Below are 17,783 nucleotides of genomic sequence, written 5' to 3' on the forward strand. Positions count from 1 at the left end.
ATGTATCTAACACCCTTCCTTGTTCTTTGCTATCATTTACTGTACTGATATGTTTCATACCTATTAAAAACTATTTTAGCAAAGTAATAAAATTGTCTCCAAGAAGGAAAAAAATGATTAGGTAACTCTGCCCCAAGACAACACAACACAACACAGCAGACCCGGTAGGACACTGAGGAGTCAATATGACACAGGCGCAGGATGGCTCTGCAGTGAATATCCAAGCCTAGATGTCCAGCAGAAACATGTGATTGCTGCAGTGGTAAACAAATATTATCTAGTGGTACATTATAACATTGTGTTTATTGATTTGATGGATAAAAATCCTGGTCCTAAAGTTTAGTGTGGACTGTTGCAGCTGTTGAAAGAATCTTTAGCGTTAATCTGATCCAGCAGAACTTGAGAGAGACCACCTACTTTGAAGCTACAAAGCTTAATTGTGCCTACTCAGAACATACAGGAGTAAAACCATTAGGTGAGGTTGTGTCTGTGATTTTGTCAAGTAACCTTTAACCTCTGAGTACATACTCCTACTTTTAGGAGGAACAGTTTGTCCAGTGAACCCCTTGGAGAAGTGAATTTTTTTGCAAGTTAGACAAAAACTCCCCAGTATTCAAATCATTTGCCAAGTTGACAAGTTTTCAAACTTGCGTACATGAATGTGCACACGGATGCCATGTTTTGAGCCAACACCACAAATCAGCCAGAGAAATGTAACTTAAATAAACCTTATTTACAAAGATGTAATCTATAATGCATATTTTATTTTTTTCTAAGAATTTAGGAAAACAACAAAAACTAGATAGAAAGCAAGTGAAAAGGAATACAAAAAAATACACAAGTGAAGAACTGAAAAGTACACTTTACTAATCATAGGATGGTGTGCATGTTCAACAGCAAAGTATTGAACGTTCCAATGGGACTTGCAGCAACTTCTGTGATGTGGTTTGGTAAGGGTATAAAGAAAAGCTGTAAGCTCAGTTAACAGCTAAAAAAGTAATTAACACCATTAGCTATATATGACCATATGGGAAAACGCTATTAATTTACAGAAAAAATAGAAGTACAAATTTAATTGCTATTTTCCCCATACTTCACAGTAATCATTCACACAGATGCTGTACACATGCATGTTACTTGAGCTATGTTAACAAAGGGAGCTCTCATGCAGCATGTTCATGCTTTGACATATTAAAGGCTGTAAAATCGAAGACTGCGATCCATTCCAGTTGAAGCCAGGAACTTTGCATTCTGACCAAATGCCAAGCCTGTGGTAAGTGCACTATGATCTGTGGAAGAACATTTAAACATGTTTAGTCGCTTTAAATACAAATACACAATTGCAAAGTAGAATAATTGTCTAATAGCAAAAATATCAATTTAAGGAAGCTTAAAAAGATAATGTATATGGTACGTCTCCCATTGTAGATGAATTTATTGCACCAACTTTAAACTCCTCATAGATTTATCTGTTCACTATCCCTTAAGCTGCGTACACACTTGCAATTGGGGCTGCAAGATGCATGAACGATGCTGTACATACAGCACCGTTCATGCTCTATGGAGAGGGGAGGGGGAGAGCGACGGAGCGGCACCCTGCTGCGCGCTCTCCCCTTCCCTTTCATTAGGATCGGCTGTCGTCCATCGCCCGTGGATCCGGCAGGTCGGTCGTCCGGACGATGGACGACACCGACTGTACACACGGAAGATTTTCGCCCGATAATTGGCCGATGCCGATTATCGGGCGATAAAAATCTGCCGTGTGTACGTAGCTTTAGTTCCAGCTGAGTGCACATTGATATTTATTGCCCTGCCAACCCCTCCCCAGGTTCAACTGATATCCCAAATTCCTTATACTCTGATCAGTCCATCCATAATCAGGGCCCAAAGCACTTCTATTTAATCAACAGGCAAGGTCATGTTGGGACCCTGGTCAAGTGCCCAAATATAAGTGCAATGGGAATAGGAACAGATTTAGATTCACAGGAATTGGAACAGATTTAGACATAAAATTACACTCTGCAACTCCTGCCTTTGGACTAATTTATCCATCTGGACTCCCAACACAACCTCTGCTGCTGCCTTTTTGAACTGGTATTTCATGAAACCATCTCTTTTGACTGAAACATCATCCCCCACTCCTGGAACTCAGCAAGTTTACAAGCTTCACTTGAACCCATATTACTGGACTGCTTCTCTTGGACTTCAGTTTACCACATTGTTTAATGCACGCATATGGTTCACAATTATCTGTAAAAATGTATTATTCACCCTGCTCTCTCTTTGTTGGCACTTCTCCCTGTCCTCCCCAGTATGATAACTCATTGTCTCTCTGCTCCTTCACTCTCCTTATTTCTCTGTCTCCTGCACCTTTTTTCGCTACTGATACTCTCTGGTGACAACTCACCCAACCCTGGTCCCCCACACAGCCTCCACTTTCCATATACTCTCAGCAACACACTCCCATCTTCTAACCTCATCCCCATTCCCCGTACCCATAAGTCCCTACCCCCTCTCTGGCAGTCTATGGAATGCCCGATCTGTTGGCAATATATTAACCTCTATACACAACCTTCTCCTTTCTTAATCTCTGAACTTTCTGGCTCTCACTGAAACTTGGCTTTCCTTCTCTGACTCTGCTGCTGCTCTCTCCTATGAAGGCCTGCATTTTACACATACCCCTAGACCTGGCAACAAAGTAGGGAGTGGTGTGGGTCTCCTTCTCTCACCTAACTGTACAAAGTCAGGAGTCCTTCCTATCCCAGCCGCTCTCATTTTCACCTGTTTTGAAGTCCACTCTGTCCATCTCTTTAGCCCCTTACTCCTCATTGTTGCTGTTGTCTACCGCCCCCCTGGCCCAGTATCACAATTTTTGGATAACTTTGAATCCTGGCTCCCACACATTCTTTCCCATGACCTGCCCACCCTCATCCTTGGTGACTTTAATGTTGCAATGGATGAGCCCAACCTCCCCCCCCCCAGCCTAACTGCTTCCTATTACCTCCTCATTTGGACTCACACAGAACATCAATGACCCCACACACATAGCCGGACACACTTTAGACCTGGTATTTTCTAAACTCTGCAACCTCACCCTCCTTGACAACTCACCATTTCCCCTTTTTGACCACAACCTTATTACCTTCAACCTATCGAACTCTTGCCCTCCCTTGCCACATCCCAGACCTGGTCAATGGCAGAGAGATATCCGTAACCTTGACCACAACCTTTTCTCAAACTGCCTTGCATCCCTAACCCCCGCTCTCCCCAAAATCAACTCCCCAGATGATGCTGCCACTCTCTTTCCTTGGCTTTGGATAAAGTAGCCCCTGCCACCTTCCACTACCCCTGCCAACCCCAGACCCTGGCACAACAATCAGACCAAACAGCTACAAAAGACTGTTTGTGCAGCTGAGCGTAAGTGGAGAAAATCTGGCCTCAGCGCTGACTTCATGGACTACAAAGCCAAGCTACAAAGCTTTAACACAGAGCTCACTGTCACCAAGCAAAATTATTTATCCGCAGTCGTTACTTCCTCTCAAGCTTCCAACCCAGGCAACCTCTTCTCAACAATTGACTCCCTCCTAAACCCCACACCGGCTCCCCCCACAACATCCTTCTCTGCCCAAGACAATGCCACCTACTTTAGAGATAAAAGACAAAAGCAGACAGACATACTCCAACCATACCCACCCCTTCCACCTGTAAATCATCATTGACCTCCCTCAGCCCTGTTACTATGGACAAAGTCTCTTCTCTTCTCTCATCATCTCCATCTACTACCTGTCTGCTTGACCCAATTCCCTCTGATCTACTCCGTGCCCATTCCTCCACCCAGGCCTGACAAAACTATTCAATCTCTCCCTTTCTATTGGTAAATACCCCTCACCTTTCAAACATGTCATAATTCTGCCCATCCTAAAGAAACCCTCACTGGACCCCTCCCTACCCTCTAATTACCGTCCTATCTCCCATATGTCTCTAAACTTCTTGAACGCCTTGTCTACAAAAGAAAGACTCACCGATTACCTGAGCACCAACTCTCTCCTTGATCCTCTCCAGTCTGGTTTTAGAGCTGCCCATTCCACTGAAACAGCCCTTACTAAAGTGGCCAATGACCTCAGAGCGAAGTCTCAAGGCAACTTTTCCCTGCTCTCTCTCCTTGATCTTTCCTCTGCTTTTGACACTGTTGATCACCCCCTCCTAATACAAACCATGCGCTCCATTGGTATCAGTGACACTGCTCTTTTGGTTTGCTTCCTATCTGTCTGACGGCTCTTTTCAAGTTTCTTTCAATGGTAACTCCTCCTCGCCCACCCTCCTCCCTATTGGTGTCCCCCAGGGGGCAGTCCTTGGACCAGTTTTCTTTTCTCTGTATACCTCCTCTCTCGGTAGTCTCTTATGCTCCTTTGGCTTACAAAGCCAAATCTATCTGTCCATCCGACCTGTCTCCCTCAGTCCTGGGTAAGGTCTCACGCTGCCTGTCAGCACTCTCATCATGGATGTCTGACCAATTTTTAAAGCTCAGCCTGGATAAAACAGAATTCATCATCATCCCCCACTCAAATTCCAAATCCCCCCATGATGTATATCTAACTGTTAACAACACTGTTATTTGGCCCTCCCCTCAGACACGTTGTCTTGGTGTCAACTTTGACTCTGCCCTCTCATTTACCCACCATATTTAGAACATTTCCAGGTCCTGTCACTTTAACCTATGCAACATCTCCTACCTGTCCCGAGACCACCAAACTCCTTGTACATGCTTTTATCATCGCTCGTCTGGACTACTGTAACCTCCTCCTCTCTGGTATTCCACTAACCCGACTCTCTCCTCTACAATCTATTATGAATGCTACAGCCAGACTCATCCATCCTTCCCACCACTCCTCTCCTGCTGCATCTCTTTGCAGATCTCTACACTGGCTTCCATTTCACCTTAGAATCAAATTCAAGCTCCTGTGCTTTGCCTTCAAATCCCTCCACAGTTATTGTCCCACTTACATTTCTGACCTGGTAAAGTAATCCCCCAGCTGCTCTCTCCGCTCCTCAAATGACCTACTACTGACTTCCTCACTCATAACCACATCACACACATGGATACAAGACTTCTCTAGAGCTGCTCCAACTCTCTGGAATGGTCTTCCTTGTCCTATTCGGCTTGCTCCTACTTTCTGCTCATTTAAAAGAGCACTCAAAACCTATTTTTTCAAACTTGCCTACCTATCTTCTTTTGAAACCATCACTACTTCCCACCACTACATATCTCCCATCCTATTGTGTGTAAAGTCCCCCACCTACTAGATTGTAAGCTCTTCGGGGCAGGGTCCTCTCCTCCTGTATCACGGTCTGTATTAGTCTATTATTTTCAACCCCTATTTAATGTACAGCGCTGCTTAATATGTTGGTGCTGTATAAATCCTGTTTAATAAAATAATAATACTACTACTACATTATATTAGGGTGCCATTCCAACAGGCATTACAGATCAACTATTAACTAAACTATAATCATGCCATCACATTGTTTTTTCTCACTTTCACTTTTGAAACAGTGTTGCACTGTGTAACAAGTATTTGCAGTACTATATTTGCATGGGCTGCAGCAAACAAACTAGTGTATGACCTGTGGTTATAGCAGTAGGTGAGGCGATCATTCCCAAACCTGTCTAACCAACTTTTAAACTATGCGGCCTTCTCTTTCACCACTGTGCAATGATATGGCAACAACATTATTGTCCCATGTCACAAAACAATTGTTGCATTGCTGCACTTGCTTCGGCTACAGTAACCTGGAACTAAAACTAAGCAGTCTCCTTGGCATGCCTTTGCTACATTTGGAGCTTGCTCAGTAGGTATACACACGGTGAGGATTCACAACTTCACATGTCCGCCTAAAGGAATGGCAGGATCTAGAAGGTGGAGTTACACAGGAACTCTTACTAGTCATAAATTAGCCACCCACAGCAGAACAGTGATGGGATTTGCAATTAAAACAGTCTTTAGGTAGCTTTTATATTTTAATACTTCAGAGGCTGGTAAACTTTAATAATGTATTATTTACCCACTGCATTTTAGGAACCCCCCAAGCCTGGTCATATATCAAAACAGAAGCTGTGCTTACAAATTCACAACGATCCAGGGAAACTGGTTGGATACCCTGAAGTATGTTCATTAAACCAGCCTGCCAAAAGACTACGAGCTTCAGGGATTTGGAGAACCACTTTTTTTGACCCTTTGGAAATCACCTTTCCAAGACCCCCATATCTTTCGATATAGTATTATGACTACTGTATACATTGTTCTCCCCAGAAATTGTTTTCAGCCGGGTGGTAAAAAAAAGGGGTGTGGCAAAACACAGCAAATTTAGTGCTCCCAGTTGTTTGTGTCATGGGTATCCATTAACCTCTTATTGTTTCAGTGTTCTACCTTCTCCCAATTATTTGTTACAATTTTGTAATGCCTGCCCCATTAGTATATACAATTTTTCTATTCTATGTATTTTGCCACAACTGTCCTATGCCATGTATTGTGACCCAACTTACTAGTATTCGAAGTTTTAAGAGTGTAATCCTTTGTAGTAGTGTAATAGTATAATGAATGTGGTGTAACAAGTTAGGCTTAGCTCATATTAGCAGCAAAAAACATTTACCCCTTCTGAGTGACCTCTAGCAACTGCTAGGCACCTAGGATTGGTAACAGGTCATAAGTGCTAGGCCCCTAGGATTGATAACAGGCGGTAAGTTCTAGGCACCTAGGATTGGTAACAGGTGGTAAGTGCTAGGCTTTTTTCAGAGCTAGAAGTTTTTTTAAACAGCAGTGGTTCCTGGCATGAGGAATGGACAAATGTAACCTTACTGCCGGTGTGAATTCAGCCTAACTTCCGATGTGCTCCTGTGTCTATATTTAGTTAAAGTGAACTCTTGTGAAAACATTTTTTTCACTTGATTCTTTTACAAAATTAGCCCAGCAGGCCCATGCTGGCTCAGCTTCCACCTTTTCTCTGATGCTCACTTGTACGTCCAATGCTGCCTTGCGCTGCGCATGTATGAGATTGAACATTTTTTTTTTTTTACATTAAAAGAAAGCTTTTGAAGGTGCATGCACACAAGGAGCAATGCAGAGCCTCTTGGGATATGTGACACAAATATCCCAGGAGGCTGCAGATTTCCCCTTCGGTCTTTACCGAAATGGAAGTGAAGACTGAAGGGGAGAGGTCCTCTCAACAAAAGTGTAAAAAAAAAAAAAAACCCACATTTTTCCATTACATAACAGAGAAAGTCACTCTTTAAAATAATGTTAAAAATGCATGTGATATCAGATGGGGACAAGACAGACAGTAACCCCCTTTCATCACTGCCCATATTCTATATAAACACTGTCGTTGAAGTTTATCCGCAGTGCGTAATGTCATCGGCAGCGCAGTGTGATAGCTGTGTGTGTAAAAGCTGCATGTGATATTCTGCAGCCCACTGTGTTCAAACCTTCATATCTCCTAAACCGTTGGTTGTATTGACTTGAAATTTTTAAGGTACACGTGGAGGCATAGGAAACTGTAGGTGCAAGTGGGGGCATTATGAGAACATAAATCTCTACCCAGCAAAAACTGTCCATCAAAATGCACTTCCTTGTTACACATGACTGTAACCTTCCAGTACCTCAACCTCAATAAAATTTAGTGGGCAGAGTTAATTTTCCAATGATGCCATAGTGATGAAGTTTTAGGGAATGTTAGTCAAATGTTCCCCACTTGTACCTATATTTTTGGTTTCTTACATCTCCCCATTCCCCAACTGAAGTTCAGAATGTTAGAGTGGACAGGAATGTGTAACAGGGCAGGGAGGCCCATTTTGATGGGCAGAGTGTTTTATGTTCTAATGCTGCTGTAGTAATGAGATTGTAAAGGGAGAGTGTGCCCACCACTTGCACCTATATTTTCAGTTTTGTACCCCCACCCTCAGAGAAATTGGTGTACAAAGAAGAGAAGCAGACAGTAGTTTCATAGGTATAGATTTGTGACAGGTAGGTATATATTTAGGGGCCCCACCCCAATGCTCCTTGCTACGTTAGTGGCTCCAGGGTCCCCAATTTGCATTTTCAATTTAGGACTCCTAGTTGCACTTTCCTCTCAAACAGCAACCCCAAAGTTCAATTTTAATCATTTTTTACATTTGTGGCCTCCATATCTTGAAATTCTTTAAAGCTAGTAACTAGTATCTATGAGGGTCCCCTGTGCACCCTGAAAATTACAAGTCATTGTGACATACAGTTTAGGAGATATGGAGGTTTGTACACACAGAGCTGTGAGGATGCAGAACATGCAGACTTTACACAGCTCTAGCAGTGGATACAGATTTTTTTTAAACAGAAATTCGAGCTTGTGCTATGAGATGGGGTCGGGGCTGCCTGTGTCTCCTTCACATGAAGGCTGAACTGTGTGTGCTCACCTCTCATCGGCAGCAGCACAATCCTCTGAACGGATGACACAGAGCAAACCTCACTGAGATCCGTGCACAGGATGAGAGCTGCCGAGGATGGGAGCTGGGCAGGGGTATTCAAAGCAGCCAGGCGGAGCAACCGGCTAAAACCCTCTGGGGAGAACTATGTGTATATCATATCTGAATATCTGTTAAGGGAAATACAAAATCTGGACCTTGCATAACACTAAGATTTAAGTTTTTCATTTTTTTTTTTACACAATAACCCCTTCAAAGAATCAAAATACTTTTAAAACCATTACATTAGACGGTATTTATAGGCTAAAACAGTTGATGCTTCTAGTAATGGGGAATATGTGACCTTTCAATAGATACACTGCAACTATGTCCAACGGCAGGGAGGAGGACATCAGTCTTTCCTCTAAATCTGAAAAGTGTCAGTTTTAGTCCCATCTTCTTACAGATTCAAAGTTTCATCTAAATGCCTTTGCACTACCTCTTCCTACAGTTTTTTTTTCTGGTTGCTGGTAACCAGATCTCCTGGAAATGTATATAGGATTGCAATTACACAAAAAAAAACCTGATCTAAAGACATGTAAGCTAATGTTGTCGAAATAATGGTGTGTGTATATATATATATATATATATATATTTTTTTTTGTCTATAATTTTATAGACAAACATGATTAGCAAATGAAACTGACCTGTGAAATGCAAAACCTCTGCCCACTGCTTGCAAATATAAACCTGTATGTCAGTGCCTCCGACAGCAAGGTAAGTACCACTCTGATCAAACACCAAAGACCGAACCTGTACAGAGAAAAAGGAAATGTATGAGTAATATGCATATAGAAAAAAATGTCACATACTAAATGCTCTATAGGAAAACTGTACGAGAAACAGATTTTAAAAAAAGGTTCCTAACAAATTACCTGCATACATACGTTCTGACTGCTGCCCATGGTTTTCTCTGCAGTAACTGCTATTTATGGTCTCACCTTACTACAGTATTTCTGCATTCTGTAATAATTCAGTAACCCCACTGTTTCTGGCATAATTTTCCCTTTCCTCCTTCAGCGCTACCTCAAAAAAAAAAAAAAATAGAGCTCAAGTCCTCTTGCCTTTGATTCAAGAAAGATACATTCCAAAGCCATCTGTCCTTGGTTATGAGACAGTATTTTAGGAGGACCCCTTCAAGGCTTTCTGTGTTTGCTGAGAGACCTAACTATTTTTTAGAAAGACCTCTCCAAAGGTCGAACTTTTTTGCTTGAAGACTGAACTTTTTACAAAACCTCTTAAAGGCCTTCTGCCTCTGAAGCCTGCCTAGTTTTCAAGGGTCTTTAAATAAACTTTTAAGGTTTCGCTGCTGTCCAACTTTGGTACCACTGGTTAATTGAAAAGTTATATTTATGTACTATACATACAACATTTTTTCAAGAAAGTTGTGCATACACAGGGTGACACAAGTTATTTTTAACTGGTAAACACAAAGGGCTAAAAATCCTATATTTGGTTAAACACTATATATGTCAATTTATGGGATTTCAATTAAAAAAAAAAAAAAAGCTGCTTCTAAAATGACGTCATCAGCAGCAACTCTGATAGAAATCACTGTGTACAAACTTTCATATCTCCTAAATTGTATGTTGTAATGACTTGACAGTTTCGGGGTACACGGGACTCCCATAGCCACTAAAAACCAAAAATAGCAGCCCCCAAGCTATAATCTTATGAAAATAAAACATTGGGGTTGCTGCTTCAAAAGAAAATGCACATAGGATTCCTAAATTGAAATTGCAAATTAGGGACCCCAGGGGCCACTTACATAGCAAGGAGCATTGGGGTAGGACCCCTAAATGTATACCTGTCACAAACTTATAACTGTCAAACTATGCTACCCTGTCTGCTTCTCTTCTTTTAACCTCAATTTCTCTACAGTGGCAGGGTGTATGAAACAGAAAATATAGGTGCAAGTGGCAGATACCTTTTGGCTAACTTCCCTTATAATTCCAATACTATAGCATCATTAGAACATAAACTCTGCCCATCAAAATGCGCTATCCTGTTACACATTACTTCCCACTTCTAACATTTGAACTCCAATTTCCCTGGAATGGGGGGTGTAAGAAACCAAAAATGTGTGGGAACATCTGTGGCTATCATGCCCCACAATTTCATCACTATGGCATCATTAGAACAAACTCTGCCCACTAAAACAAAATGGGGTTCAGGTACTGGAAGAATACAGTCATGTGTACCAGGGAGGGGCATTTGATAGACAGAATTTTTTTATGTTGTAAATAATGCCATGGTGATGAAGGTTTGGGGGGTGTTAGCCACAAGTGTCCCCATTTGCACCTTTTTTTTTTTTTTGTTTCCCTGCTCCTCTGTTCTACAGAGTAGCATAGTATGACAATTATAGTTCTGTGAAAGATAGGTATAAACTTAGGAGCCCCACCTTAATGCTTCTTACTATGTAAGTGGTCATGGGGGTCCACAATTTGCATTTTCAAATTTGGGCTCTTAGACATACTCTCTTTTAAAACAGCAACCCCAATGTTCAATTTTCAGAAGTTTTAAACTTGCAACCCCTATTACTTAAAATTCTTTAAAGAATTTGGTTACTAGTAACTATGAGGGTAATTTCAAGTCATTACGATCAACGATTTAGGAGTTCTGAAGGTTTAAACATAGCGAGTTGTTAGGCTGCAAAATTTGACAAGCAGCTTTTACACACACACACACACACACGCACACACGCACACACACTTTTTTTTTAATAGAATATGGGCAGTGCTGAGAGGGGGGACACTGGCTGTCCTGCCCTCATCTGCTATCACATGCATGATGGTATTAAAGCAGTGGTCGCCAACCTTTTCGGTCCACTAAAATTACCGGCTCCAAACCTCCCCCATGGTGATGTCAAGATGCTAGAACCCCGCCCATTCTCCTGTCACAGATCTGAGCCTGCGATGGGAGAGTGGGAGGGTTGTGTTCAGGGCCCACTCACCTGAGCCTGGGATTTGTATGGGGGACATGATCCTCGGCTCTGGCTGGTGTGTCCTTCTCCTGACATTGCTCGGGAGCGCACCAGCCAGAGCTGCGGACCACCAAAATTTTCTAGCAGAACACCAGTTGGCAACCGCTGTATTGGAGCATCATTACTTTGTTAACATATAAAAGGGGGACTTTCTCCCCTTCGGTCTTTACTGCCATGGTGGTAAAAGCGGAGGGGGAAATCCGCAGCCTCCTGGGATATTTGTGTCACATATACCAAGAGACTGTGGGCTCTCAATGTGGGCAAAAAAAAAAAAAGGGCTCAATCTCATGCATTGTAACTGGACGTTACAGTTGACATCAGAAAAAAAAAAAAAAAAAAAAAAAAACACAAGAGGGAAACTGAGCCAGCATGGGACACATCTGAAATTAGGGTGAATTTACACTGGTAGTAAGATTGCATTCGCTGCATTTGCCCTTCCTCACACCAGGAACCACTGCTGCTTAAAATACTGCTAGCTCTGAAAAAGCCCAGCACTTACCACCTGTTACCAATCCCAGGTGCCTAGCAGTTACCAGTAGTCACTGGGAACAGTAAATGGCCCAGTTTTTTGGCTGCTAAAGTGAACTAAGCCAAGGCACTACTTCAAGGCATTACACTCAAATACGTAGAACACTAAGCAGTTGGATGAAAATACACAGCACTGGACAGTTGGAGAGAAGCAGCAAGAGGCACACAGTATCAAAAAAAAAAAGTAAAGTTAAAAAAACAAAAAACAAATCTTTAAATCCTATTATATTAAATAAGGACAACATTAAAAAACTACCCAATATGCATATATTACAATTGCAAATATTTCTAATTATGTATGTAATACCTGGTAGCCCTCTTCCAGCTGAAGAGTTTTAAAATTCTTCAGTTTTCGCAAGTCCCAAAGTTTAACGCTGGAATCATCAGCAGCAGTCGCCAAATAATAGCCATTTTCTGAGAAAGCCACACATGATATCGGACCAGAATGTCCAGGGAAATTTGCAACATTAGAACGTTCCTGCAAACAAACAATACTGTTTATGGTCTATAGAAAGTTCCATTTTTATTACAAAGCTACATCACAATACTTCACCTACACTAATGCAATACTACACCTGTTCCAGTATTAGAAGGGTCATATCCAAGGCATTTGGCCAATGCCAACCATGAATAATTATTCCTACAACTAGTATGCCTCTGTTTTTCAGCAAGCAGTACCAGGAGCAAGAGTATTAAAAACACAGAAAGAAGGTCCCCTTTGTTCTTCAATGGACTGCAATAAAAAAAGATTTATATATCTAACTCAAGAATATGCTGCGGGACATCCAAAAGCAGCTGCAAAATTGCCTAACATAAAACTGTCAGCTCAAAAGGCTGCCTGAAAGACCTTACATTCAAAGCAGTACACAATCAGCTGAAGTTTTAACAAGTCACCAGGAAAAACTTGGAAGACCAGGTGGCAGACTGGGAAACAGATGCTTTCCAAATCTACAGGAAAAAAAGGCCCAAGTGTCACTAAAAGATCTGGCAGTATGAGCCTTCACAGGAAAGGGAGGAATCTATTCTTCAGACAATAGGTCTAAAAAAATTGTTAGATCAGGGGAGAATATAAAACTGTGAAGCAACACAAGAACCCCAGTGCTTTTTAAGATCTGTCTTACAAATGTTTAGGGCACCCCCCCTATTAACAAGAATAGCCAGCAAGCTCTGTTCTCTCTGCAGGGTACTTGGGTACTTAAAAGGGGAATAATCATGTAGCTCTGCATGCTGGGGGGGGGGGGAATACAGAGTGTAACCATAGTGCACTGGAAAGGTTTTAAGTGTGCATGACCAGGTAAGTCATTATTGCAAGGGACAGGCAATTTCCTCCTGCAATAGTGCATCTTACCTGCCTGCTTTAGGTTTCTATGTGACACAGCCATCTGCCAACAGATTAGATATTTACACTACGTACTCCTGACCACTAAAGTCTGAGGTCAGCCGTATGTCCCATACCTAATTTCCTATGTTGTATGTTACATACTCCTTCCCATTTTATGCTATGTTGTGGGTTCTATGCTACTGGCTGGTCTATATGTTTTATTTTTGTTATTTTATTGTTTTATTTGTTAGTCTCCAAACCTCCTAAGGGTGACAGGATAAACCAGCTCAGGGTACAGTGTGCAAAAAAAACAATGAAAACTAAAAACAACCTTTATGTTCAACATCAAAACCCCGCTTGGTGAACTGGGGTTGTGGCTACAACAATGGAAAGCAACACCCAGACTCAAAAAAAGGAGGCATGATATTAATCACTCATGGACCCTGAGCAGACATACAGATAGTAGCACAGCTTAAATTAAGTGGTTTGAGCAAGCTGATGCAAACCAAGTATGACTGCAGGCAGGAAGCAGAAAGATTATGTTCAATGTGGGATATGTGTTTATTATGGCTCTGTGACAAAAGCGACAAAAGGGAGAATATTTCTCAAAGCAGCCTGGTGAGTAAATAGCCGATTTTGCATCTGTGACACACCACTTAATGAATTAGTGTTGTTGTCCACAGCATTAACCCCTTTCACAACATATCAGATTGGAACAAGAGAAAAGAGATGGATGCCTAAGTGTGTAACAAATTGAAGGGAGTCAATAGATTGAACAAGCATATGATATTGGCAGTGCTCTGGGAAGAGACTGAAAAGAGGAGTCCTGTGCCTGTAGGTCACATCCAGGCTTACCTTACAAAAGTCCAAACAAGCATGGTTAGGTCACAACAGCTAAAGCTTGAAAAACCTTCAAGATATAGCTGCAGGGCAGGTGATAAAACTTCCTGCAGCTGTAGAGTATATAATTTGGAATAAAATGAAAAATTACAAGAACAATGTAGAGATTACGCTTTCAATAAAAAGCAAAAATAGATTTCCTTTTAAGACACATTTCAGTGAAAAAAATAAAACAGTACTGTAATTTCTATTTATCACAAAGTCCTCAGTATTATTGGTTTTAGGACAGACAACAATATTTAATCCATTTTCTCCACCACAGTGCACTGTGGATTGGATGAGAAAATCTGAGGGTTAGCCAGAAGGTACTGAAGTAAATTGCAATTAAAATAACTTAAGGTTACATTGCCTAACAATGCTTTCAAATGATAAGGCATAACCTTTGCTATTACATCTATCTACAACACAATTGCAGAGATATTTACAACTCTGCTTTAAGGAAATGTCTTGCTTCAAAATAATCCAACAACTTGCCTTAAGATCCCATATCTTAATCTGAGAATCCATTGTTCCAGTGCCAAAAATAAGCCCATCGGGATGAAACTGAGCACAGGTCAGAGCTGCAAATAGAAAGTTGGAACACAGGTTTGGAGACAGGCAAAACATAATTTATTATTAAAAAAAAAAAAAAAAATTTTTACCACAGCCTGAAGATTCATCGGTTACTTTGGTAAGTACACGTCCTGCATTGATATCGGAGAAAGCCCAATACTGGAAAAAATATGTATTCGCATGAAAAAAAAAATAAACACAAGAAAAAACAAAACTAGATTTTCTGAATTTTTTTGGGCAGTTTACCTGGTCATCTGAGCAGCTCAATAAATAATCTCCAGTTGCATGAAGACTTAGCCCAGTTACAGCTCCCTCATGAGCTCTCAAAACCTGAATGCAGGAAGCCTCTGGCACTGACCAAACACGTATTGTTGAATCAGGAGAAGCAGAAAACACAAGATCCTTAAAAAAAAAAAAAAAAAAAATTAATGTTGACTGCTCACCCTCACAGAATACAACACTTTAAATGCATCACTGCAACAATCCCACTCTACCCCAAGCACAGATACGGAATCCTCAAAGCAGCCAACTTTTGCTTTGATGACAGCGTTGCACACTACAGACATCCTTTAACGCCTCTAGTGGTAATCCCGAGTGTGACTCGGGGTGGATTCCACTTACAAAAAGCAGTAATACCAAGTCACACTCGGGGTGAGTTTAGAAGCCCCCCTTACCTGCACCCAAGCAGCGATCTGATAATCCCGTCCCGATGCCGGGACGTTTCTGAATTAGGGGGCATGGCCGAGCGGGAAATTTAAACGCAGATTACTGAGTAATCTGCTTTTAAATAGCAGCCGGGGTCCCTGCCACGCCACTGCTCGCAACAGCAGTTAGATGCGAAGCACAATGCAGGACTTCTGCATTGTGCATCATATCTAACTGCAGATGCGAGCAGCAATAGTAAATTCCGGGGGGGTGGTGCCAGCGGAGTGGAGATGCGAGCAGCAGCAGCCATTGGTGGATGCAGGGGGTGCATCTCCACTTGCATCCCCCGGAAGATCAGATTACTATATAATCTGCTTTTAAATAGTTTTTACAGTAAAAAAACACTACACATATAATAAAAATAAAAGTACATATTTTAGTGCACCAAACATCATTGCCCAGTGCCCTGATTTACATTTTGCCCACTATTAAGCCCGATCTTTTGACATTTTTTGATACATTAGTTTTTTCTTACAAAATACATGATCGATTTCATTTTTTTTAATAATTATTGTATTTATAATATAAATATAATATAATATTCATACCAGGGAGTTAATCCTAAGAACTACAGGCCCACAATATAAACAAAAATTTCTATGTAAAAAAAAAAAAAAAAAAAATAGGATCAGTTTCATGAGGTAGTCATCTGGAATAGTTCCAACTTTTATAAGTTTTTAACTTATTGCAAACAAAAATTGGGTTTAGGTCAGGTGATTGTGGAGGCACCTAATGCAGCAGTCTATCACTCTCCTTCTTGATTATACTGCAGTTACATAGCATAGAGGGGGTGTTTGCGGTCACTGCCCTATTGAAAAACAAATTATGGTCGCACTAAGCACAAACCAGATAGGATATCACATTGCTGCAAAATGCTGTGGTAGCCATGCTGGTTAGGTGTGCCTTCAATTTTGAATAAATCTCCAACAGTGTCACCAGAAAAGCACCCCCATGCTAGTCACATGTGGACACCATCTGCTCACCTTTTCTGCCTCTCATATGAAATTGCGGGTGGAAACAAAAAACAAATTTGGATTCATCAGAGCAAAGTACAGATTTACACTAGTCTAATGTTTGTTTCTGGTGTTTCATGGCTCACACAATTATCTTTTGTCCCTAGTAGTAGCAGCTTTGTAGCACAATTGAATAGAGCTATACCAACCCTGCCTTTGCACAACACAACCAATGGTCTCAAACACATTAGGAAGAATTTTCAGAAATCCACTCTTGACAAGACTCTCAACAGAAAACCTTTCCACTACAGCTCATGAATCTGATTGAGAGTATGTCAGGAGTGTGCAAAGCATCATGAAAGCAAAAGGTGGCTGAAGAATCAAATATAAAACATTTTCTTGTTTAACACTTTTTTGTTTAAAACCATAATTCCTTCATAGTGTTCCTTCAAAGTTTGCATGTCTTCAATAATAATTGACAATGTTGAAAATAAAAAGAAAAACAATTGAATGAGGCGGTGCATCCAAACGTAACTGGTACTAAGTAAGCCCCCCCCCCCCTTTTTTTTTTTTTTTTTTTTTTACTGAGAAAGCTTGATAAAGACAATGACATATCTAGCTCATTCCATCTAGAAATTTTGAGGCCAAATAATAAAGGCTTCTAGTGAACCATTGCAGCTACAATGTAATGCAACATGCTCTACATGTTAAATAAGAAGTGGTCAACAGCAATGGTGAATATTAGATCCTTCAAAGGGATTTTGAGCAGGTACACTTGGTTTGACAAAGTAAAATCAGTGCCTGAGTGAAAGCAAACAAACACTTAGGCAGTGCAAACAACCTATCAAGCATTTCCAATCCACATGCCGAAAATATGTAGAAATGTGCCTTAAAACAGTACTGAAAGAAACAGACTTCTCACCAGCGAAGGTAATGCAAACCATATAAGGGCTTCTTTCTTTAGGATCAGACAATAGACTAAGAACAAGCTTAGGTCGTAGTCAAGTCAATTACAAAATCTGCTTCAAAGTATGTCGGAGAACCAGCCCAATCTAAATAAGCTGGGGGAACCCAGGACCATCCTTGCTACCCAGCATGATTTGGCAATGTGGAGCCTCATGGAAAGAGGCAAGGACTCAGGTGCCTATTTAACTCAGATGTTAACAACAGGAAAAGATCAAAGAAGTCTTTTGCATTTCTGAGCTGATTAGGAGCAACTGACCCATCATAACCAAACTATCTTTAGTGCATTGCTGTTGGCCACCAGTCGATCGTGTTGTGTTCTCTATACAAAATGTGTTAGACAGCTTGTCTTTTACAGCTCTCATCTGTCAAACCAGAAGCAAA

At 41.1% G+C, this 17,783-nt stretch overlaps 1 protein-coding gene across 1 annotated transcript in view; it reads right to left on the reverse strand.

Annotated features, from left to right (window-relative positions):
• Nucleotides 1–744: 744 nt before the first annotated feature.
• The window catches only part of PRPF19 (pre-mRNA processing factor 19), a 39,352-nt gene continuing 22,313 nt past the window's right edge, over nt 745–17,783 (reverse strand). The window contains exons 11-16 of the mRNA XM_072424525.1: nt 15,025–15,180; nt 14,868–14,937; nt 14,701–14,786; nt 12,313–12,483; nt 9,142–9,247; nt 745–1,289 (exon numbers count right to left, since the gene is read on the reverse strand). Coding sequence (XP_072280626.1) covers nt 1,192–1,289; nt 9,142–9,247; nt 12,313–12,483; nt 14,701–14,786; nt 14,868–14,937; nt 15,025–15,180 — 687 coding nt within the window. The 3' untranslated portion in view covers nt 745–1,191. The remainder of the gene's footprint in view (nt 1,290–9,141; nt 9,248–12,312; nt 12,484–14,700; nt 14,787–14,867; nt 14,938–15,024; nt 15,181–17,783) is intronic.

This window comes from Pyxicephalus adspersus, chromosome 10 (assembly GCF_032062135.1).
Source record: "Pyxicephalus adspersus chromosome 10, UCB_Pads_2.0, whole genome shotgun sequence".
In the NCBI taxonomy this organism is placed as follows: domain Eukaryota; kingdom Metazoa; phylum Chordata; class Amphibia; order Anura; family Pyxicephalidae; genus Pyxicephalus; species Pyxicephalus adspersus.